This window comes from Arvicola amphibius, chromosome 6, assembly GCF_903992535.2.
Source record: "Arvicola amphibius chromosome 6, mArvAmp1.2, whole genome shotgun sequence".
Taxonomy (NCBI): domain Eukaryota; kingdom Metazoa; phylum Chordata; class Mammalia; order Rodentia; family Cricetidae; genus Arvicola; species Arvicola amphibius.
The window spans coordinates 145,416,048-145,439,086 of record NC_052052.2 but is presented as its reverse complement, the minus strand read 5'-3'; the positions used below and the strand labels follow the sequence as shown (position 1 = coordinate 145,439,086).

Here is a 23,039-nt window from a genome sequence, read left to right as displayed (position 1 = left end):
ATAGGATCCACACTCCCTGGAGGCCTATGATGGGTTTGAATAAGAATGGTCCCCACAGGATCATATATTTGAATGCTTAGTCATCGGGGAATGGCATTACTTGAGAAGGATTAGGAGATAGGTGTGTCACTGGGAATGGGTTTTGACATTTCAAAAGCCCAAGCCAGGCCTCATATCTCAGTCTCTTCCTGCTGCCTGTGGATCTGGATGTTAAACTCTCAGCTCCTTCTCCAGTACCATATCTGCTTGCATGCTACCATGCTCCCCGCCATGATGATAATGGACTAAACCTCTGAAACTATAACCAAGCCCCCAATTAATGTTCTCTTTTATAAGACTTGCTGTGGTCAATGGTGTCTCAATAGAGCTCTATGACAAGGCCTTTCCACCCACGGTCCATCTCCACCTGCCCCTTGTCTCACGTCCAGTTCTGCCTCTGGAGCTCTCTGATGCTCTGCCCGATTCCACCTGAGACAGGTCCTCCAGCCCATCCAGTGACCTGAGCTCAACTTACCCTCCTGGGGCTCTTTTTTTCCTTCTCTGGGCTTCATGGAAGCTCAGATATTTCTGTACTAAAAGTTTAAAGAATATTTTGTTTTCTTAGAGCCTTCTCTCTCTAGGAAGTAGGGGTGTCCCACACCAAAGACACGAACTGATACCGTGCAGGCTTGATCAAGGCCACCTGGATCATACAGCTTCTGAGGCAGGCAGACTCCAGCATCTGCCCTGAGAGCCCTTCTCTCCTCTCAGGCTCCTCCCTTCCATTGTTTATCCTCTCACACTCATGAAGCACTGGCCCCTGCCCCCCACTCAGTACTCATACTCCATGCTCGATTCTCACAGGCCTCGTATCTCCTCTTGAAGACACTCTGCAGTTTACCCAGAAACCAGCACACAGACATACAAACGGATGTCTCAACGAGAGGCTAGATCCCTAAAACTCAGAGGCCAGCACCTGCAGGATAAAAGAGCCTTTAGGGCTTCACTTCCAGAGTGCACTGGCCCAAGATTCTCCACACACTGTACCACAGTGAGAGGTGCCAGAGTAGGGACTCACCTAAGCTCTGCCTGGCAGCCACTTGAGAACATGTAAGGGTCAGGGGATGCTGAGCCAGCCCAGCCTGCCTTCATAGGCCAGGCTGTGGACCAGCAATCCATGTGCAGGCAGTGTAACAACTGAAACCACCCAGCCAATCCTGCTCAGATGTCCCCTCCTTCTGGTCCCCTCTCCCCACTGTTTTTTAGTCTCAGGCCAGTAACTCACAGTGAAACCAATGAACACCATTCAAAAACATGACCTGACTCCAAAGCTACAGAGAAACCCTGTCTCAAAAAGCAAAAAAAAAAAAAAAAAAAAAAAAAAAAAAAAAAAAAAAAAAAACAAAAAAACAAAAAACCAAAGAAACAAAAAACATGACCTGAACCAGAGAAGCTGCTCTCAGAAGGATGACTGTGCTCGCTGTGACAAACTGTCACGTGTTCTGCCCTGGGCACAGAACGTACCCAGAGTTCCAGGTGCTGTCACACCTAGTGACCATCCTCTTATGAGTTGTGTGCCCACCAGGCACAGTCAGAAGAGGCACCAGGCAAGCAGGGGCCAGAATGAGGCTGCAGGCGGGTGGGTACACAGACCGCCTGCAGCAGAAATATGAGGGACACACAAAGGGAGCCCTCCCAGCCCTTCTCATCCTCAACTCAGTAACTGACCAGAAGCTAGAGAGACGCACTGCAAGCCAGATGTCACTGTGCCACAGCGGGCAGACTACTGAACAGAAAAGAAGTTGCTGGGAAGCCCCTGGCACTTCCACATAGCCATGTGCCCTTGACCCGTCCACCTGGAGAAGGATGGCCCACCATGGGCCTTTGATGCAGGGAATAGGGAATGGCAATGGTCACCTACCACAGACATGGTCTCTGGGTCCCCACAAGCACAATGTATCTTTATTGTACAAGCAAAAAGTCATGTGCCCCAAACCAGCATCTCCAATCCAATTGTCAAAAAACTCTTGTTTTTTTTTTTCAGTTAAAAAAAAGATAAAAACCCTAAAAGCTCTATAACTTTGGGTTGATTTGCCAATCATTGTGAGGGTTAAAAACAAATCGCACCAGGGTGAGTTGGTCCCAGCAGGTGAGCATCCTGGGTACTAGAAACATGTCCCAGTATATGTGAGGGAGGCTGGCACTAGGTATGAGTCTGGTGGAAGGTCACATGGGTCAGCTGAAGACTTTCAGAGCAGAGCGCCCCAGCTGGCTGGGAAAGAACAGGGACCCAGGCAGAATGCAGGCTCCAATGTATAAACTATGTGGAATGGGGCAGGTATCTATTAATCTTTCTGAGTTGGCGTGAGCAGAGGGTAGGGAGAGATGGTAGAGGGGACTACCCTGCATGGTAGGGTAGAGGGCCAGGAAGCCCTAGCTGGAGCAAGTCCTTTGTTTCGCAGTTCAGGGGATGGGACCCGGGGCCTGTCTTTTGCATGCTAGGCAAGGGCTGTGCCACTGATTTATACCCCCCGAGACCCCTGAAGCACATTCTTAGCATCTCCACATGCAGGGAGTGGGAAAGAGGGTGGAGATGGGGCTGGGTGCTGGCCTTTGGCCCTACACAGAAGTCACACCCTCCAGGGACATCAGGGCTGTCATCGGTCTGCTACATGCACGTTGTGGGAGTCCAGGTACGTGTGTAACACACTGGGTATCTGGAGAAGGTTGGGGTTGTCTTTTTGTTGTCATTGGAACTGGGAGACAGCAGACATGTATACTGGCCACAATTACAACGGAAAACTACGTCCAACATCCAAAGAAAAGAAAAGAAATGAGGTGATGGAAGGGTGCAGAATGCCCTGGTGTATGTGGGGTGGAGGGGCCACGGGAGAGGTAGGTATGCTGTTGCGCATGATTTTGGTGCCTGGGCGCAGCCAAGAGCATGCACACAGCTGACTGTAGCTGGGTGACTATGGACACTGTGTGTGGTAGGAAAGGCTTGTGGGATCCACCTTGTTTACATGGAGGAGGTGACTTCAAGGGCTGGAGTGGCATCCTATGAAATGTATGAGAGGTAATGAAGACGGGGTGGGGAGGGGAGAAACCAAGGGCCAGGAGGTGGGAAAATACAAAAGAACGAATACAGACAGATGGACACAGATACGGGTCCACTGAGGAATCGAGCACGAGGCTTGCTACTAGACTTATAGGCCCCTCTCTCAGACGTTGGGTGGTAAACCGTCCAGCCTGCAAATGAATATAAAGGGAAGAAAACAGAGAGACACTTATCAAGTACAGGTTGCTGCGATTCCTCCTCCACACCAACAGCCACACCAGCCTTGTAACTTAACATCCATGGCTCCATCTAGCCCAGCCCAAGCACCAAAGCCACTGACCACAGAATGGGAGGAGGCAACAGTAGGAGCGGAAGAGAAGCGGCCCGGAGGAGGAGGAGGGGTGGGGCAGGTGGGGCACCTTTATCAGTCACCATGATTTCTCTGGACAGAGATGGTGAGGACAGGAAAACGCCTTATCGAGCAGCTGCCGCCGTCCACGGCAGTGATGAGCAGACATCCCAGCCTGAGAGCTGAGCCCTCGTCCCCTAGCCGTCCTGTGGACTTTGGAAGGACCCGGTGTTTACCACCGTCTGGCTCTGCTGTGGGAAGCAGGCAGGGCAGGGTAGCCAGGGCCTAGGAATGGGCATCGCACAACACAGCAAGATGCCAGGCCCTGTTCCCTCCCCAGTCATCGGGCTGATCCCTCCTGGTCCCGGCCACTTCCTGAGGTCCACTTTAGCAAACCCATCACCTGCCTCTGAGCCGCTTACATGGCAGGACAATTCCATTCTTTGTGCCCAAAGACTACACCTTTACTTTTTTTTTCCTTTTTTTCGTTTGTTCTTTATAAAGCTCTGGCCCCCTCTACACACACAGGCGTGCTTCTGGGACACCACTGAGGCCCTACGTGGCTGGCACATGCTTGGAGACAGGCAAGCTGGAAATCACCTTGGCCACGCGCTCCGCCTCCATCACTGGCTAAACCGGAGCAGAAGTCTGTGGACAGGGAGGCCCGGACGGAGCAGGGCTGCTGGGTCTGAACTGCCTTGGTGCCCGGGGGCGTGCTGGCGTGGGCAGGGTCCTTAGTGGGAGGGCCTCTGCTGGAGTCAGACAAATGACCTGGGCGAGGGGGGGAGAAGAGGTGACAGGCACCATGAGGCGCCAATGGGCAGGGAAGGGTATGGCTGGGGTGGCTTCCTACTCTCTGGCTGGGTGACCTTGAGGAAGTTGAGTCTTCTTAAGAAAACCAGTACACAGACAAGATCCTGGTCTAAAGTGCTGGGGCTAATCAAAGAAAGTATCCCCTTCACTAAATCCCAGTGCCATGCCAGACCTATGCTGTGCGAGTAAGTGGCAGGTAACAGATGTGGGCTCAAAGCAGCCATTGTGTGAGTCACTGCAGAGCCCCCTCTTAGCTTTGGGACCGGCACTGGGTTTGTATCACTTGTACAGGTGGCTCAAATCAGGGAGTGCTTGCAGGTAATTCACTAACGCCTTCCCATCTGTCATAGATGGTACTGGGGCTTATGGATCCTCCCCGCTCAGAGCATACCCTGCAGCACAGCTCTGGAAGCCTCAAAGGAATCCCAACATGCAAAGGGCAAGGACTGGTGCCCAGCCTCTGCAGCACCAGGGACTGGGTACTACTATGGCAAAGCCTGGAGAACAACCCATCATCTCCCTGCCTACGAAGGCAGCCACCTGATATCCACTAAGCAGGAGCTAATGTGTGCCTGAGTGACGGGGTCAGAGGAAGCAGTCACTTCCATCCATTCCAGGTTGTATCCTGCATGGAAGTGCAGGGATGGGGTGCCCTGGGGCTTCCTAGATACAACATGGCCCAGGACTGGCTTCTTCCTTCCAAATGGACCTGGCTCTGAATAGCCCCCTATTCTCATACGGGCCTTTCCATCTGGCACTAGTGTGGAGGCCTGGGGCTTCCGTAGGCTCGCAGAGACCCTCAGCTCCAGTAAAAGAGGCCCAGGAAAAAGAAAACCCCACACACTCTTGCAGGTTTGGAGATATTGCACCAACCCATAGCTAGCCTCTCAGGCTAACTTGGGGTCCCCCAGTACCCTCCCTCCTCAGCCCAGGTACACCCTCCCCTAGAAGCAGCAGACCTGTGCTGGAGGCCACGACCTTGAGCTGCTGCACCAGTGGGTTCAGTAGCTTGCCAGCCTTCAGTTTGTTCTTGCTGGTTTTTCTCCTGCGGCCCATGGGAGGTGCTGTGTGGAAGAACCCCACGTTGGGAGGGAGTGGCTTGCCCAAGCGGCGGTACAGGGCTTCGATCTCCTGCTTCTGCTGGCTCTGTAGCTCAGAAATTTCCTTCAGATGCCTGGAGCAGGAGAAAGGATGCAGGGTAGGTGGGCTTCCTCTGTGGGGAAAGGTGGGGCTACCTTGTCTGCAGGCTTTCAACAGCACTAAGCCAGGTGGGAACAAGGTGAAGGACATAGTTTAAGTTCAGACATCCAGAATCATGACCACTGAACTGTCTCCACAGTCAAGGAGGCAGGCATTACTCCGCACCCACACCTCTACTTGCAATGAAAACCTATCAGAGCAGATAGGGAAAATTAGTAGATGCCTTGAATCAAATCTTCATCTCTCTTTCTCTTTCTTTCTTAGACAGGGTCTCCCGTACCCAAGGCTGACCTCAAATTTGTTATGTGGCTAAAGATAAGCTTATTGACTCCTGATTCTCCTGCCTCTAGCTCCCAAGTGCTGGGATTACGGGTGTGTGGCACCATGCACAGCTGGCCTGCCCGTTTATTAGGGCAAGGTGTGTTATTTCCACCACGCAAGGCAACTGCAGAAGCAGGAAGCCGACTTAGAGGAGGAGGGATGGAATCACATGAGATCTGGGATTGGCGTGTAGTTCCATTGGGCTACTGCGGAGGGCTACCGCGATGGTTAGGGTGTAGGTGGAAGGCAGGCAGAAACAAGGTGTAGGTAGGGAAGTCTCTAGGCCAGCTGGAGGGAAGGACTCAGTGGCCCCCTCTCTTGCCACTCTCCTGAAGGAACTGAACTTCACTGCATTTAGGAGGCCTGGTACCATCCCCAACATGGGACCTAGACTATTTCTTCCATCTCTTGTGTTGGGGAAACAGGTGTTTTTCACAGTTGAAATTAAGAGGATAACTTCGAACCTCTCTTCTGTAATTTCAGTGATGGCCAACCTTTTGTTTTAAGAGGGGGTTTCTCTATGTACTCCTGGCTGGCCCAGGGCTCAATATGCAGCCTAGACCAGCCTTGAACTTTCAGCAATCCTCCTAGCTCAATCTCCAGGGTACTGGAATTGTAGAAGAGGTGTTAAGCCTAGTTTTCTAATATTTTTAAAAAGACTTTAGCTCAAAAAACAAACAAAAAACCCACACAAATAAATAAAATATCAAAGATCTAGTCAGTAAAATACCTGAATGAAAAAAACAAACACCCAACCCACACATAAAAATACACACTCAAACAAATAAATAAAATATCCAGGATCTAGTCAGTAAAATGCCTGCCATGCAAGCATGACGACATGTGTTTGGGTTGCCAGCACACCTGCAATCCCACACTGGGGAGACAGGAAGATTCCCGTGGCTTGTAGGTCAGGCAGTCTAGACAAATTTGTGAACCCCAGGTTCAGTGAAATGCTAAGGGGGGGGCGTGATCAAGACTCCTGATTTTGACCTCTGAGCTCTTCCTTTGCACACAGAGCTGTGCATGCACACATACACACTAACACATACGAGTGCACACACACACACACACATGAACACTCACACACAAACCAACCAATAAACACCAAGTGGAGGTGGTCTTCTCCCTGAAAATGCGAAGAGAGACAGCACTATTTCCAGAGGAAGACTGGATACCTATGGGGCTGCTTGGGTCAGTGGACACGACTCCTTCTTCCAGATTCTGAGCACAGAATCTGTTTTGGGGGTCTCAGGTGGCATCCACTCCTCTACTTTCTCACCTCAACAAAAGTTCCACTATGGTCACTTGGGATGACCTTGCCACAAGTCCCAAGACTGGCAGTCTTCATGCCTTGCCCCCCCCCCCCACAATCTTGCACAAACTTTGTAGGCTTACTGTCTCCTCCTCTCAGGGTACCTGTAGTTCCTGAGCTCATTTAGACAGCTGCAATAAACCTCTGCTCTTCAGTCACTGGTGGGGTCTCATGGGCCCCACCACAGGAGCTCCTGTTAAAATCCACCTTCCCTTCCCAAAGGAGAGCTTAGGGCATTAGTGATTCCTGACCTCAGAGGGGCAGAATGAGTACTTTCTGGGTGAGAGACAAGCAGAGAAGAACACCGATTATGAGATGGGGGAGGCAATCAAGAGAGAAGGAAGGAGGAAAGGCTGAAAGAAGGTACAGGTTTCCTGACTCCTAGCATGTTCTCCTGGAGGTGACAGAGAAAGGAGGGGTGATTGCCACCCAGAGGAGTCAGAAATCATGCAAGTGGCAGAGCGTGGCTGTCCCATTGCAATGATATCCTAGATGGGGCCTCTTTCCTTAGCTTGGAAGGTGGAAGGCCTCTGTACTGTTCCCTTGCTCTGATTAGCACCCACCAGTGGACACTTCATGGCCAGGACTAAACTTCAGCCAACATTACTGACCAGGCTCAGCCTGGCCAGATGAGCCGTCCCTAAGCATGTTGGCCTGTGGCCACCATCTCCTCCCAATGCTGGCTGGGTGAGCCCCACTCTAGCCATATGAGCCTTGCCCCCAAATGACGGTGAGCCTCACTGTTGCATACTGGTCAAGGGAGCTGTGCCCCTCAAGCTATCCAGGTGAGCTCCCTACATGCACACCTGGCGGGGTGAGCCATGCCCCCCAAAACGTACTTTTCCCGCAGACTGCGCAGTTCCTTCTTTATGTCTGCGTCCTCAAACTCTGAGTCATTGTCACTGCTGATGTAGGATGACTGGGAGTGGAAGGAGGTGATGCTGATGGTAGGGACTTTGACACCTGCCCTGCTGGGTGTCTCAGGGCCCAGCGAGCCAGCCCTTGAAGACCTGTGGAGGAAGGCAGTGGCCTTCTTCACGAAGTCACTTGCCACACCGCTACTACCCGGCAGGGAGGACTGCTTCTGCACCTGGTCTCCTTCTCGGGCACTCATCTCCAGAGTCACTGGAGGCAAGGCTCCTCAACGCCAACCTCAATGGAGGAGGCTGTCCTGCACCCGCCGCAACGGCCAGCTTCACAATCAGGGCTGGAAGGGATCTCGTCCCAGATAGACATCGGGTGGGGCAGAATACCGCAGGCTGTGAGGCGATGCCAGAGTCCACTCATCCTGTGTGCTGACCACAGAGAAGCGGCCCACAGTTTTGGCTGGAGAACTGCCGTCTGGCTGTCCTAGCCGCTTATGAGGGGACCCGGAGACCCGAGCGCCACGCATCTGGGCTGGGCTGCCTTCTGTGACGGTCCCCTGGCAACTCTGCACGGGTGCAACCAAGGCTTCTCTGGGAACATTACTGTTCTGATCTTTGGGATCCACGTGTGTAGGGATGGAAGCAGCAGAGGCATCCTAGGAAAGAGTGGAAATGAAAAGAGTGCATGAGAACCAGCTGAGGTTAGAGAGCCCTGCCCCCTTGTGGCCAGTGAGTGTTGAGCCACCTTTACCTGGGGTGCACTGGGTGCTGAGGGGGAGTCTGAGGCCACCTGCCCTGTGTCACTGTCACAGCCCAGTGTGTTGCTGGAAGATGACTCTGCTGTAGGAACATGACAGCATTACTGAGGCTGGAGAGAAAACAGTAAAGGATGGCTTACAGCCCAGAGGCCCACGCCGTGAGAATGCGGCTGCTGGGCAGGGAGGGGTGACATTCCAGGGGTCTGAGAATGAGAATGCAATTGTGGTGCCCTATCTTGGGGACTTCACATCCTGGAGGACATCCACAAGCCTGGGGAAGGGAAGAGGTGTGGGATGGAGCACTCTTGCTTTGGGCACTCTGACTTTGCTGGCTGAAACTGTTTCTAGATCTCAGAGGATACAGTAGAGCAGATCCCAGCCCTACATCTGTGGGGTCTAGCTAGGGAATACCTGCTACACACGTGTACATACTAACGCGCACGCACACACACACACACCACACACCACACACACACACACACAACACACCCCACTCCCGTTTTCAGAGTGGGACAGTACAAATGTTTCTGCCAAGCTTTCTCGGGCTGCTATGAAGAGCTATGGAGAAAAGTCCAGAGAGAAGCGTGCGTGAGCAGAGACCCTTTCAACAGTAGAGGAAAGTCACAGGCGGGGGCGGGTAAAGAGTTGGGTCACATGCTACAGGGGTTGGGGGGTACACATATGCTAATGAGCCTCCAGGGGGACTGGGGAGCCACCACACACCAAGACAGACCATAAACTGACACACAGACTCACACAAGTGTGCTTTGTATACTGTATATTCTGGGAGACCTGAATCCAGTCTCTATTATGTCCTCAACTTATAGGCAAGACTTAATCCCCTTCCTCATCTTTGTATACCTTCAGAGACAGGGGGCTGACTGCCAACTGCATTCCTGTTATGAAGTTCACCTGATTGGACGTGAATCATGAGTCAGTCTTCTGGAACAATTCCTCTACTGTCTACCATGACTTCTGAACTCTGAGAAGCATATGGATTTGTGACACTCTATATATAAGGTAACACCCCTTATATGATACAGAGGCTCTCATATCTTCTACGAAAGATCTGAGGTGGGATGCTGACCTCAGCTCAAGGCTGGTTAAGGGCAACAGTAGCACTGGCCTAGGAATCAACACAGCTGCCCCTTGGGTCTACCAGGTGGAGCTGAACTGCACCTCTCACTACGAACACAGTTTAGACCTGAGGGGCCACCTGATACTGACAATAACTCTTACCTTACCAATCCCTAAGAAAAACCAGATTGAGGAAATCTGGCACCTTAGAAGGTGGATCAGACCCTAGGTGGAGTCTCAATGTTTTGGTAACAAACCAAGAACCATGTGATCTCAGGAACTCGGAAGGCTGAGGCAGGGATCAATGCAAGTTCAAGGCTACCCTGGGCTACACAGCTATTTCAAAAGGAAAAAAAAAGGGCTGGTGAGATAGTTCAGTGGGTTAAGATACTTGCCACCAAGTCTGATGACCCAAGATTCTCATGATGGAAGGAGGGAAGCCATTGCCACAAGTTAACCTCTGACCTCTATCTATACCACACAAACCATGAACTTGGGCAAGAATCCCCCTCAAGGGGTTCAGCTGTTGGGACAACAGAGGGAAGCAGTGGGGTCTGGCTGCTCTCCATAACCTTAGCTGTCCAGCTAGCACCCCACTTCCTTATTCTTCTAGCTTTCTTTCACTTTCCCAGACAGGTACGGTGAGAGCAGCTCCTTCTGTGGGCTATTTCATCCCCCAAAGCACGAAGGCTCTGGGCTCCAGGAGGACTGCGGCACCTGCAGAGTGTAGCTTGTACTACTCTGACCTTGAGTTGTTACCTGTCATTGGAGGAGACGCAGCCCTGTTCCCGCTGGGTCAGGGCCCATCCTGCAGGGGCCCGTTTCTGACTTTTCCAACTGGAGAAGAAAAATGGAAGAACTGTGAGCTTGGCTTATCAACATCTTAGGTACTACACCCTAAACCACTGATCTGTGACCGCTCTATGGCCGGAACTGTCCTCGCCTGCCTGCCTCTTCCATAGGAACAAACTGAGCTGAGTCGCTTGGCACCACACACCACGGGTGCGTCACCAAGAGCCAGCCAGGCCCTGCATAGCTGGGATGCCTGCCCACATCCAGTCCTAGCCAGTGAGGGGATACTGGAGTGAGTCAAGCTACTCACTGAGGGCTGGGCCTGCTGGGTGAGGCTTGGGGTCCTGTCACTCAAAGCTGAGGGCAGGTCTCCTCGCAGGGGCTCCAGGGTGAAGTCTCTATCACTTGCCTCCATGGGAGTTCCAGCCGAGGCCGAGGAGGTGGGCACATGCTCCTGATAGAGCAGAGTCCGCAGCTTCTCATCCAGGCTCTTGATGGTGTTGTCCACGAAGCCCACCCTAGGGGGTGGCCCTTCCCCATCTGATTCCAAGGCTGAGGGTGGTGGTGGGGGAGCAGTAGGCCCTAGAGGGGGACTGGGGAGCTGGGGAGCTGCCAAGCTGACAGTTCCCACCGTGATGGGCAGTGAGGGTGGTGGCTGACCCTGTACAGGCTGTCCGGCCCCAATGGGGGGGCTGGGCTCTGGCACTGAAGCAGGCAAGGGCTCCCCTAGAGTGCTGACATCCCTGGTTGAGATGGGCTCCCCCAGACCTGCGGAGCAGCGAGAAGCTTCTGGAGCCGGGGTGCAAGGTCCTTGACCAGCACTGAGGGGTTTGGCAGCACACTGCGTATGGTGAGTCTCGACCAGTGGCTGGAGGGCTCGTGGATACTGGCTGGTCCTTGATGAGTCCCTGGACCCCCTGCCTGCACGGCAGTCCCTGATGCTGACTCTGGCACGGTGCTGGTGGCTGGTGCTGCCGGGATTACAGTAGTCACAGGAGGGGAAGATGGGGCCAAGGGGGCTGAGGCTCCACCAGGAGGGTTGCTGAGCCTGCCTGGCTCAGGAGCTGCTGAGCAGCTGGGAAACTGGGTTTGTCCTTCAAGGACAGCTGGTCTGGATAGGGCGCTGGGTCTAGAAGAAAAAAGGGAATGATTGGCATCACTTACCCTGATCCTATTCAACCAGTTCTTCCCTGCCTACACTGAATACCTGTGGGCTGGGGCTCCTGAAAACTCATCTTTGTTCCTCCAAGAGGCCAAGTTCCAGTTTACCACTCAGTTCCGTCATGACCACTGTCATCAGCTCTGAAGGGATGGTTCTCACCTACGGATCTCTGCTCCTACAGAGTAGCCTATGGTGTTCATAGCATCCCTTTCCCACCATCTGGTTGTAGCACTTGTCAGACATGGTCTTTTCTCTACCACCTGTCTGTCTATGCTGGACAAAACTGGAACATGAATTTAGAAAGTGAAGGGGTTAAGGGAAGCAGTGAGTTATCCATGCACCAGAGCAAGGAGGAAGCCAGAACCTTCCAATCCATCAGATGCCCAGTGTTTGGTACATTCAGAACATAGAATTGGAAGAGAATTTGGGGAGTGAAGGACCTGGGGATTGCTGTGGAACAGTCTTTGTACACTGTAAATTTGTACTGCTCTCATTGTTAATAAAAAGCTGATTGGCTGATAGCTAGGCAGGATTTTTGGAGCAGAGAGAATGCTAGGAAAGAGGAAGACAGAGTCTGAGAGGTCACCAGGAGGCACAGAGGGAGCAAGACAGGCTGGAAAATAGTTAAAGCCATGAGCCATGTAGCAATACACAGATTAATAGAAATGGGTTAATTTAAGTTGTAAGAGCTAGTTAGTAATAAGCCTGAGCTATTGGCTGACGATTTATAATTAAGTTTCTGCATTTATTTTGGAGCCGGGCAATTCCAACAAAAACTCTGCCTACAGGGGATCATATGAAGACACAGTTCAACAGTATTTGGCTAGAGCACCCAGGCCCTAAAGGCAGTCACAAGGGGACTATGATGGGAATTAAAGAGAGGGCATAGGGTGTGGTATGTCTCAAGCCTTTATTGTTTGAAGCTTATCATTTCTCACTCTACTCACAGAAGCCCGTGCCCTTTTATTTACAGGACATAATGGTTTGGAAGACTGTAGCTAAGGAGCTGCCTCCATGGATAAAGTGCCAGTCATGCATAAGAACCTGAGTTTAGATTGCCAGTATCTACCCAGAAGCTGATCATGGTGGCATGCACCTATAATCCCAGCACTGGGGGTATGGGGAGACAGGTAGCTCTCTGGAGTTCACTGAACAACCAATCTAGCCAAACTGGAAAGTTCCAGGTTCAATCAGAGACCCTTTCTCAAAAAATAATATGAAATGCCTTAAAAAAAAAAGTGGAGAGTAACCAAGGCAGGCTCCCAACATCAACCTCCAGCCTCCACACACAGACATAGGTAGACTCCTACATGGACATGTACAACATCATACCTTTGCACAGTCTCATCATACACACAACAATGAAAACCATAAAAAGGCAGTGGGAGTAGGCTGGTTACCAGGATCCAAAGCCCTCTCCTGTGCCCAGACCCATGCAGATCCTCCATCCCTGCCCCACCAAAGGTCAATAACTGACAAGTTCTCCTTCCTGTTGTCTTCATGGTACTGGCATGTCTTCTAAAGAACATACATGTTTCCATGGTTTAGAAGGTTCTTCTATCCATGGGCAGTGATACAGTGGTACCCTTGTCCATCCTCAGTTGCACACCCCAAAGATGCTGCTTGGCCATAGAGAACCTCTGGTGTCAATAGAGGAGGGTGGTGAGGTACCTCCAAAGTGGGGTATGGTGGTCCTTTCTATGGCAATCTCTCAATGCTCATGAACCTTCCTTCCCTCCTCCCTGAGGAAGTGGAAAGACCTTCTGATTGTGGTAACCCTTAACATGAAACCAACTCTTTTTTTTTAAGATTTATTTATTATTATGTATTCAGTATTCTCAGTGCTCTGCCTGCAGGCCAGAAGAGGGCACCAGATCTTATTACAGATGGTTGTGAGCCACCACGTGGTTGATGGGAATTGAACTCAGGACCTTTGGAAGAGCAGGTGGTGCTCTTAACCACTGAGCCATCTCTCCAGCCCCCGAAACCAACTCTTTTAATGCTCAAATACACAGCATGGTCCTGGTGTGTGTAACCAAATGAAATCTTAGACCTGATCCATAGCCACTGTTTGCCCTGTCGATCTCTACTCTGCTCTCTCATTCTGACTATACAGAAACCTCCTACAAGTAGAACTGCAACGTATCTGTGCTTCTGTGAACTGTTTATTTCATTCAACATAACACCCCAGGCATATTCATGTTGTTGCCAATGGCAGGATTTCCTCCTTAGTGTCTCAACAGCAGTCTACTGGGTATACACATTCTTCTTTGTTCAATCATCTGCCAACATTCCATTTGTTCCCACGTCTTTGACTACTGCAAATGACACTGCATGAACACAGAAGAGCAGACACTTCTTCCGGAATTTGTTTTCGATTTCACTTGAACACACCCCGATATGGGACTGCTAAATCATGGAAGAGTTCTGCTTTTGACTTCTTGAGGAACCTGCATGTTGCTTCCTATAATATCTGCACTAATTTACACTCTCACCGATTGTACAGAGGGCTTCGCGTTTCTCCACATCCTTGCCAAAACTTTGTTTTATTTTTACAACTGGTGTGAGCACGCACACATGCTGTGGCACGAGCACGGAAGTCAGTTCTCTCCTTCTACCATGTGGGTCCAGGATCTAACTTGGGTCCACTGTGCTTGGTGACAGGCACGTATACCCACTGAGTCATCATGAACTGTGTTTTCATGTGACTAAATGAATGCCTTCTCAATACGAGTCATCCAGCATCTCCTTTGACACACCTGCCCATCAACTGAGCTGCCGTGGTTTGCCTTTTCCTCTGTTAGAGCTCTTCATGTCTGCTGGGTAGGAGTCGTTGCTGGTCGTATGCGCTGCTGGTAACTTCTCTCTGGTTTGTGGATTTCCTCATTTAGAGTAAAAGGCTTTCATTTTGACATTGTCTGATTTGTCTCTTCTTCTTTCCCTTCTTCTCGTTTTTCTTCCTTCTCCTTCTCTTTCTTCTGAGAGGGAGTCTCAGGCTGGCCCTGAACTCACTAGATAGCCGAGGATGACCTTGAACTTCTCATTCCCTTGCTTCTGCAGGCTAGGATTGCAGGGAGCGCTACACATCTGCCTGGTACAATGCAGTCCTGGAGGTTGAACCCAGGGCTGTTAGCATTCTAGACCAGCACTGAGCCAAGAAATCCTCAAGAGGAGAGAGATTTTCTCTGCTTCTTCTAAAAGTTACAGAGTTTTGTACTTTATAGATTTTTTTAAAAAAAAACTTAAATTAAATAAAATAAGAACTTGCGAGTATAAACATCACACACAAAAATTTTATATTTGATTTATTATAATTAATTTTTTGTATATGACGTGAGGCTTAATGTCAAGGTTCACTTTTTAGTCTACGAATAAGTCATTATTCAGCATCCTCATTGAAAGACTGCCCCGGATGAAGCAGGAACCATTTCTCAGTTTGTAAACCGAACTGAGGATGATGCTGATCTTCTCAGTGATATTTCTTAAAGAGATTTTATAGAACTCGCGTTAGATCTTGCTAGCGCGTGGGGGTGTTTGCCTGGGCTTGAGAAGTTTTTGGGGGAAATGTGACCTATAGATTCTCTCCTTCCTAATAGGTGGTATAACTTTTCCAGAGTAGATGAGTTTTAGCAATTGGTGGATTTTGCAGAATTAACTAGTCCTTTTCATTTCAGCTGTTTGGGTCGTTATCTGTGGACTTGTTTCTATATCTCCAAGAACACCCTTTATCCTTATCTACAATGTTTCTTTAGTCCTGAGATTGATATTTTATATCTTTTTTTTGTCAGTTTTACTAGAAGTTTATAACTTTACTAATTTTCCACCAAAGAAACCAGTTTCTGGCTTCATTGATTTTATCTGCTTCACTTATTTTGTTCATTTTCAATGTTGCTCACTTCTGTTCTTTATTGTCCTGGTTTTGCTGTCTTTGGATTATCCTGTATTCATGTTCATTTTAAATGTCACCTGACTTCTGCTCTTATTGTCCTGGCTTCGCTGTCTTTGGATTTATTCTGCATTCATTGTCCTCATTTCTCAAAAGCAGAAGGCTGTCCTGTTAAACTTTTTAGTGCTACAATATTTCCTTATAACTTTAGCCTATATTCTGTGTTCATTCCACACTGTCCTGACTCTCCTCAGGACTATTTTTTTCCACCGTAGATAACCAGTCGCTCATCTCTCAGTTATGTTCTGTCAGAGACGGTAATCAGTACAATGTTGACGTTTTCCATGTTGGATTCTTTTTTATAATTCAGGATAATTGCTCTACATGTCCGAGAAAAGAGTGCATTCCACCCACATAGAAGATCTATAAAGTCAAGAAGGTCAAGCTGGCTATCACAGCTGTTTTTTTCTTCCTGAGAGAGGAATGTAGAGGTCTCTACTACAGCGGCAGACTGTCTGCTTCTGCTTTTAGTTCTGGTGGGGGTTGTTTCCTGTTAAGATTTTTATTATTTTGATTTTTTTTTTTTTGAGTAGGGTCGCACTACAATATATAGCCCAGGCTGGCTTCAAACTAGTGATCTCCTGTCTCAGACTTCAGAGCTAGAATTGCCGGCTTGTGCTACTATGCCAGGCTTAGTTCTGTTAGGGTTTAAAGTTCTGTTACTAGATGCACTCGTGTTTAGGATTCTAAATGTGCTTTGGAAAGCGATCCTTTAATGAATGTGAATCATGACTTTAAGCACTGATAATTTCTTTGTTCAGAGTCTATTTTGTGTGAAGTTAAAACAGCAACCTTTCAAGTTTTTCTACCACAACCTTCCTTTTTTTAATATTTATTTATTTATTATGTATACAATATTCTGTCTGTGTGTGTGCCTGCAGGCCAGAAGAGGGTACCAGACCCCATTATAGATGGCTGTGAGCCACCATGTGGTTGCTGGGAATTGTACTCAGGACCTTTGGAAGAGCAGGCAATGCTCTTAACCTCTGAGCCATCTCTCCAGCCCCACAACCTTCCTTTTTTTAAACTATTTTTTAAAGTTTATGTATACATTTGCCCACATGTAACACAGATGTAAACCCCAATGTGTGTGCCTAGTGTATGTGGAGGCCAAACAGGGTGTTGGATCTCTGGAACTGAAGTTACAGGCAGTTGTGAGTCACTGTGTGGGTACTGGGGACCAAGCCTGGGTCCTCCGCAAGAGCAGCAAGTGCTCGTTAACCACTGAGCCATCTCTCCAGCCCTCATCCACCTGTTTACCCACATATACATACTATTTAAGTTCTTAGTAGACACAGAGGGCCTGGACTTTATCACTTCTCTCTCCAGTGTGACACTTGCAACCCCACTCAAACACTCCTGTAGGATGGGACATGCTCTCAGTGGCAAAGGGGCCAAGACTGGTCTTATATCTAGTTTCTGTTCCCTACTAACTAGGATCTGATACATTTTGACTATCTTCAGATTTTCAGTGCCTTCAAAGTGTAATTTTCATAACTTATCAAGTTTTTTGGTCCTTCTCTGTGGATAGTTAATTCAAATTAACACATCTGTCACCCATTTCTCTACTCCAGCCCCCCTACCATATACAAACTTGCTGTGAATAGTATCCAGGGTCATTCAGCATGTAGATGAAAGGTGAGGGTTTAACTCTGTGCTCTTAGCCCCTATCACTATCCATTAAGACATACCATGGCACACTGAGATTTACCCGCCTTGTAACAGGGCTTTCCTTGGATCAGGGAGTGTGTATAAGACAAGGAAAATGGAATGTGTAAAGAGACCCTCATTTTGAAGGTAAGCCTTCCAGGTAAGGTCACTGGACCCTGGCTTCTCAGGCTAGGTTGAGCACATCTTCCTGGCCAGAACACAGCTCCTCCAGCATATATGTCACTGGATTTTACTATTAAGATGACCTTCTTCCAGTGGTAACAAATCTCCAAAAGTATGAAGGTATTCACCAAAAAATATAATAATGAGAAAAACTGATTTACATATCCTTTTCATGAGTGTAGCATGATGGAGAACCAAATTATTTTATGATCAACTCTTTCTTGCCAAGTGATAAGGAATTAAACCTTAAGTTTGTTCCAATGACTCCTTTATCCTTCTAAATATCATAAAAAGTCAACAGTGCTGAAGGTTTACAGACATCTGTGGGGATAGATGCAGGCAGTCTCAGGAGCAAGTGAAGAGTACCGTGATCCATGTGACAACTGAGAATCAGGTGGTCTCAGAATCCCACCATCCCATGCAAAGCAGGGTTCAGAGAGCTGTTCACCATGGATGTACTTCAAGGTGACAAAGACAGGCTGGGTCACCGAGTAGGAAAGCCCAGAGCCCATCAGCACACAATCACCTGAGTGGTGAAGACAACAGGGCCAGCTCAAGCCAATGCTGCCTGGTGGCTGATCCAGAAGAAAACAGGGAGAAATGGTAACATGGCCCTGTCGCCTGCCCTGAGCTTTGGGGTGACAGTATGGGGCAGCAGCCCCTTGCACAATGCCAGGTACCCAACATATTCTAGAGCTGCACAGAGGGAAGTTTCTAGGTTGCTACGGGGCAGGGGGTCTGGGCTCTGTGTACTCCTACCTTGGCTGGCTTCTGGCTGCAAAGAGCTTGGAGGAAGTGGGGGTGATGATTCAGAGTGTCTGTTGCTGGGTGTTCAGCCACTGGACAGATATAAACCACCCTCTTCCCCGTGTGCAAGACTAAGAAACAGAGCATAAAAAGCACTGAGAGGGACCCAGTACCTCTCGGCCAGGGGAACCTACTATTGTAACCAGACCCCATAAGGAGCTCTGGAGAGCACATTCCGCCTGTGGAGTTTTCTCCAGAAAGGAGTAGGCAGGGGGCTCACGCTCTCATTTATAAGCCGAAATGGCTTCATTCCATGACTCAGGTGACCCTCCAAGCCCTTAGCAAATGAGGCCTTAGGGAGGGCCTTCCATCTGCTCCTCTCAACCAGAAGGGCGTAGGGTGGACACCCAGACCAGGGGGCCTCACTGGCAGCTACAGACTCTCAGAAGAGCCTTATTCATCCTTGGGGTGCCTGTAGGCCCCCAAGATAGCAGCTAGTGGGACAGGGTAGCTATTACCAGCTGAGAGTCCTCATTACACTCCCACAATCCTGGTGGCAGTGGCCAAAGTCCTTGTTGTTATGCTCAACAGGGACCTTCAGTCAAATGCCTGCTTCAGAGCAAGAGGGTACAAGGAAATGAATGGCTCTTCCTAAGGCTGGCTACTTGGCCAGGTACAGCTGTCGGGATAGGCTTACCATTCTGCTGATAGACAGGGGCGTTGGCTTGAGACTGTCCATTCTCCTGCATGAGGGAAAGGGATTGCAGGTCAGCAGCCTCACTGAGAGCTTTTTTTTCTGAGCCTCCTGCCTGCTGCATCTACCAGCATGCCCTGGGGACTTGGGCTCTCACCTCCCCCATGGCCAGACCACAGGTACCCAGGTGTGGAGGGCTGGTCCCTGTATCAGAGCCATGATCAGCATCAGTGTCCTCGCTGAGCATGTCTTCCGCCTTGTCCATGACATCCTTCATCTGTTCGATGAATGTCTCTCGCTCAGCAGGCAGGATGAAGTCATGCTCTACCTGCAAAGGGACACGGGACTGCTGGTGACAACCTTCCATAGATCATGGGTGTATGGGGGCTCTAACAGGGATATAGATACTCTATCCTGCCCTAGATCCAACAGAAAGTCACGACAAAGTTTGTGTCCCCTGGTCAGGGAGAAAGTTAATGGCCCCAGAGACACAGGAATGATGTTGAGGCTGAAAATGCTACTCCACACAACCAGACAGCTCCATGTTGACTGCTTTCCTGGAGCAAAAGCTGGTCATGGAACCTCAGGCTAGCCCAACAATCTCCAAGAAAGATAGGGCCACTACTAACTGGGTCTAGGGGAGAAGGCCTAATTGGAACACAGCACTAGACAGTGAGCCACACCTATTATTTTAAGACAAGGTCTCACTGAGTAGCCTTGGCTATCCTGGAACTCACCATGTAGACCAGTCTGGCCTCTAACTCACTTCAATACCCTGCCTCTGTTTCTTAAGTGCTGAGATTAAAGGCACGCACCACCATGACTGGTTCCCCAGAAATCTTTCCAATTCACCTTCTTCACAGAGCTCTTGCCCTAGAATCACATGGCTCTTCTAAATGCTAAGTCCAGACAGATCTTTCAAAGTTGGCCAAGCTGGACTAAGGTGAACTGGCACTCTAGGTAGATGCCTGGTCCTAGACTTGGTGCTGCTAAGAACAGCACCGCCGTCTTTCCAGCTAATGGTCTTGGACCTTGGGGGCCAAACACAGGGCTGTCCAGCATCCACTCATGTCAGAACTGTCCTCCTGGCAGGCCAGGACTGAGTCCAGGAACCCATGATTCTGCCTTGCCTCCACTGGCTGGCTCCTCATGGCCAAGGAACTCTTGTGGAAGGACTGTTTTCCACCCGTCACCCAGCAGTGGGGACAACAGAACAGCCCAGGTCTGGAGTGTGGAGTGACGAGAAGGTTTGCATCATAGCCTGGATAATAGGGCTTCTAGACAGGGATCACCAAAATACAGTCACTGTCCTTACTTAATGCTCCTGTGGGTGACCTTGTGTCTTAGCTACCTCAGGAAAATTCGGTATGATTTAGTCTCCCTGTACAAAGACCTCTGGAAGAGGAGTCAGCTGTCCTCTTTCCCAGGGATCTCCGGTACCTGCCCTTTCTAGCCACAGCATCTCTCCCCATTCCTACAAATGTGTAGCCTCACACACACCTGAACCATTTACCTTCTGTGGGTGGGCCTGTAGCGCCTATAACAAGATGGCTGAAGAGCAGGGTTCCTCCAGTCACCTAGGCAACACCCCCAGGAGCACAGCTACTGGCGCAGAAGGCGTGGCTTGCAGCCTGCTCGTGCAAAGCTGCCTGAGCGTAGAGTGCAGTGGCTGCAGTCAGAGCACTTAGGTGTGACACAGGCATGCAAGAGCATGTGAAGTGTTCTAAATCTGTGCAAAACTAAATGAAAGCCCCCAACAAGCTCTCTATAGCTCCCTGATAGGTATATGTTTCTTCTTTTAAAAAAGAAATTGAAGAGATCAAAAATAAATTTGAAAATAAAAAAAGAGATAAACCTAAAATTTCAGGGTTCAAGCATAAACTTAAATCAAAGTGAAGTTAATTCAAACATATGGTCTGCCAGGGTAATGAGCCCACAACCCAAGCAATGGAGCGTCTCTCATGTGGTGAGGTGGTCCCAGACGGGGCAATGTTCGTCTGATTAATCAACACAGGTGTGATAATTAATATTATTGAATCAAAGGACCTGGAATCACCTAGCAGACAAACCTCTGAGCACGTTTATAATGGAGTTCCTACCTCAGGTTCACTGAGTGGGAAGACTCATCCTAAATGTGGGAGGCACGTTCCATGGACTGGAGTTGCAGACTGAACACAAAGGAAGAAGCTGGCTGGGCACCAGCATTCATCTCTTTCTGCTTCCTGACTGTGGGTGCAATGTGGCCAGCTCCCATTGCTGTGACCTTCCCCACCATGCCGTGAGCTAAATTAAACACTTCCTCCTGGCTCCTGCCAGGTATTTTGTCATAGCCACGACACAGGTAACTAACACAGCACCCTTGTCCACCACCTACACCCGTGCATCCCCTGCAGCCTCCTGACGCCTCCAGCCCTGAAGCAGGGAGGCAGCAAGGCAGAGAGCCATCAGGAAGCAGGGACTGCACACAGAACGTCTGTGCATGCACATCCTGCTTAGCTGGAGAAAAGCTTTCAGATAACTTGACTTTAAAATATGTGATTCAATCCTCTAAGAGAAAGCACAATAGAGAGAGAGAGAAGGGAGAAGGGAGGGTCAGGGTATCCAGAGGACCTGAGATCAAAAAAGATGCAGTTTACAAAGCTCAACAAAATAATAACTGGCTGAGAAATTGTGTAGGGGCTGTGTGTGTGTATGCTGGAGAGCACATGCGTGCACGCACGCGCACACACGAGAGAGAGAGAGAGAGAGAGAGAGAGAGAGAGAGAGAGAGAGAGAGAGAGAGAGAGAGACAGAGAGAGAGAGAGAGAGAGAGACAGAGACACACAGAGAGAGAGACAGAGACAGGGAGCGTGCTACTGAAAACATGCCATAAACACGTGGATACATAATTCCTAATCATTGTGCTGTGTGAGCATGAAGGGAAGGGCAGAAGCAGGGTAAGTGGGGAGCAGGCAGGCTGGGGACCACTTCAGGAGCATCTGCGTCATTATTATTATTATACATCTACAGCTCAGTCCAGAAATGTTCTTGCCCTGCAGGTACAAAGACCTGGATTTGATACCCAGGACCCACACAGAAAAAAACATCCTTGTAATTCCGCTGTTGAGGAGGTGCCTAAGGAATAACACCTAAAATTGTCTTCTGGTCTTCACACCCAATGTGCACACGTGCATAAATAACACGTATGTACGTATGTTGTGGAATGCTGTCCTCTCAGTGTAACAATCACCTCCATCCTAACAAGAGCGGTTGTGACTACGCACACAAGTCTCTCCAATGATCGGGCCGGTCTACATCCCGCATGTTAGGAAGGTTTTGGGAGGTCATTAGAACCTTGAGATTTTGGCTACTCAGCTTCCTGCATCCCAACCACTACATGCCCTTGGGAAGTGGTGTATAAAAGGCTAACTAAGAGCCACGGGGAAGGCATCTAGTGATGTGCTGTTTGGGGATCACCCATTCTGTAGTATGCCTAATACATCCTTCAGTTTGCCAAACTAGCCTTGGGTCTGTTGTTGGTACCCTACCGGGGGTATGTGAATATTTGTTCATGTCTTCCCAGGAAAAGCTCCCATGACAACATATAAAGTCACATGATACACTGTTGAGAAAACCCACCCTAACTGTGGGCTGTGTCACCTTGCAATGGACTGGGTTATATTATAAGGAGGAAGCCGAGTGCCAGCTTTCACTTCTCCCTATTTTCTGACTGAAGACAGTGTTGCAACCAGTTGCCTCAGGCTTTGCCTGTGGTGACTTCCCCATCAGGTGGGATTGTACCCTACAAAACATGAGCCAATCAAATCCAATCCTTGCTTATGTCATTTTTGTCAAGAACTGAGAAATTCTCTCATACCCTTATTTGTCACAGGTACCCTGTTTGGTGGGATGTCTGTTAAAGTCTTCCGATAGTCTGTCTTTACCTTATAGTGGGTTTATATGAAGATAACTTCAATGTGAAATTCACAAAAAAATCATCCTCATTACAGGTTATCTGTAATAAATTTAGTGAAACACACACACACACACACACACACACACACGAAAGTCAAGAGAGATGTGTGGTCTCAAAGTTTGGGTATTAGAGTAAGGACCTTTTTAGAAACCAGTCAGATACTTTGTCTGAGGG

At 49.2% G+C, this 23,039-nt stretch overlaps 1 protein-coding gene across 1 annotated transcript in view; it reads right to left on the bottom strand.

The window, feature by feature from the left end:
• Wnk2 (WNK lysine deficient protein kinase 2) overlaps positions 1-23,039 on the bottom strand; it is a 112,198-nt gene that overhangs the window by 11,232 nt on the left and 77,927 nt on the right. Inside the window, 18 exon segments of the mRNA XM_038333561.1 lie at positions 3,130-3,228; positions 3,987-4,157; positions 5,159-5,373; positions 7,875-8,129; positions 8,131-8,168; positions 8,170-8,259; positions 8,261-8,557; positions 8,653-8,741; positions 10,496-10,514; positions 10,516-10,554; positions 10,556-10,573; positions 10,839-11,404; positions 11,407-11,574; positions 11,577-11,657; positions 18,229-18,282; positions 18,285-18,347; positions 18,914-18,959; positions 19,068-19,238. Coding sequence (XP_038189489.1) covers positions 3,130-3,228; positions 3,987-4,157; positions 5,159-5,373; positions 7,875-8,129; positions 8,131-8,168; positions 8,170-8,259; positions 8,261-8,557; positions 8,653-8,741; positions 10,496-10,514; positions 10,516-10,554; positions 10,556-10,573; positions 10,839-11,404; positions 11,407-11,574; positions 11,577-11,657; positions 18,229-18,282; positions 18,285-18,347; positions 18,914-18,959; positions 19,068-19,238 — 2,479 coding nt within the window.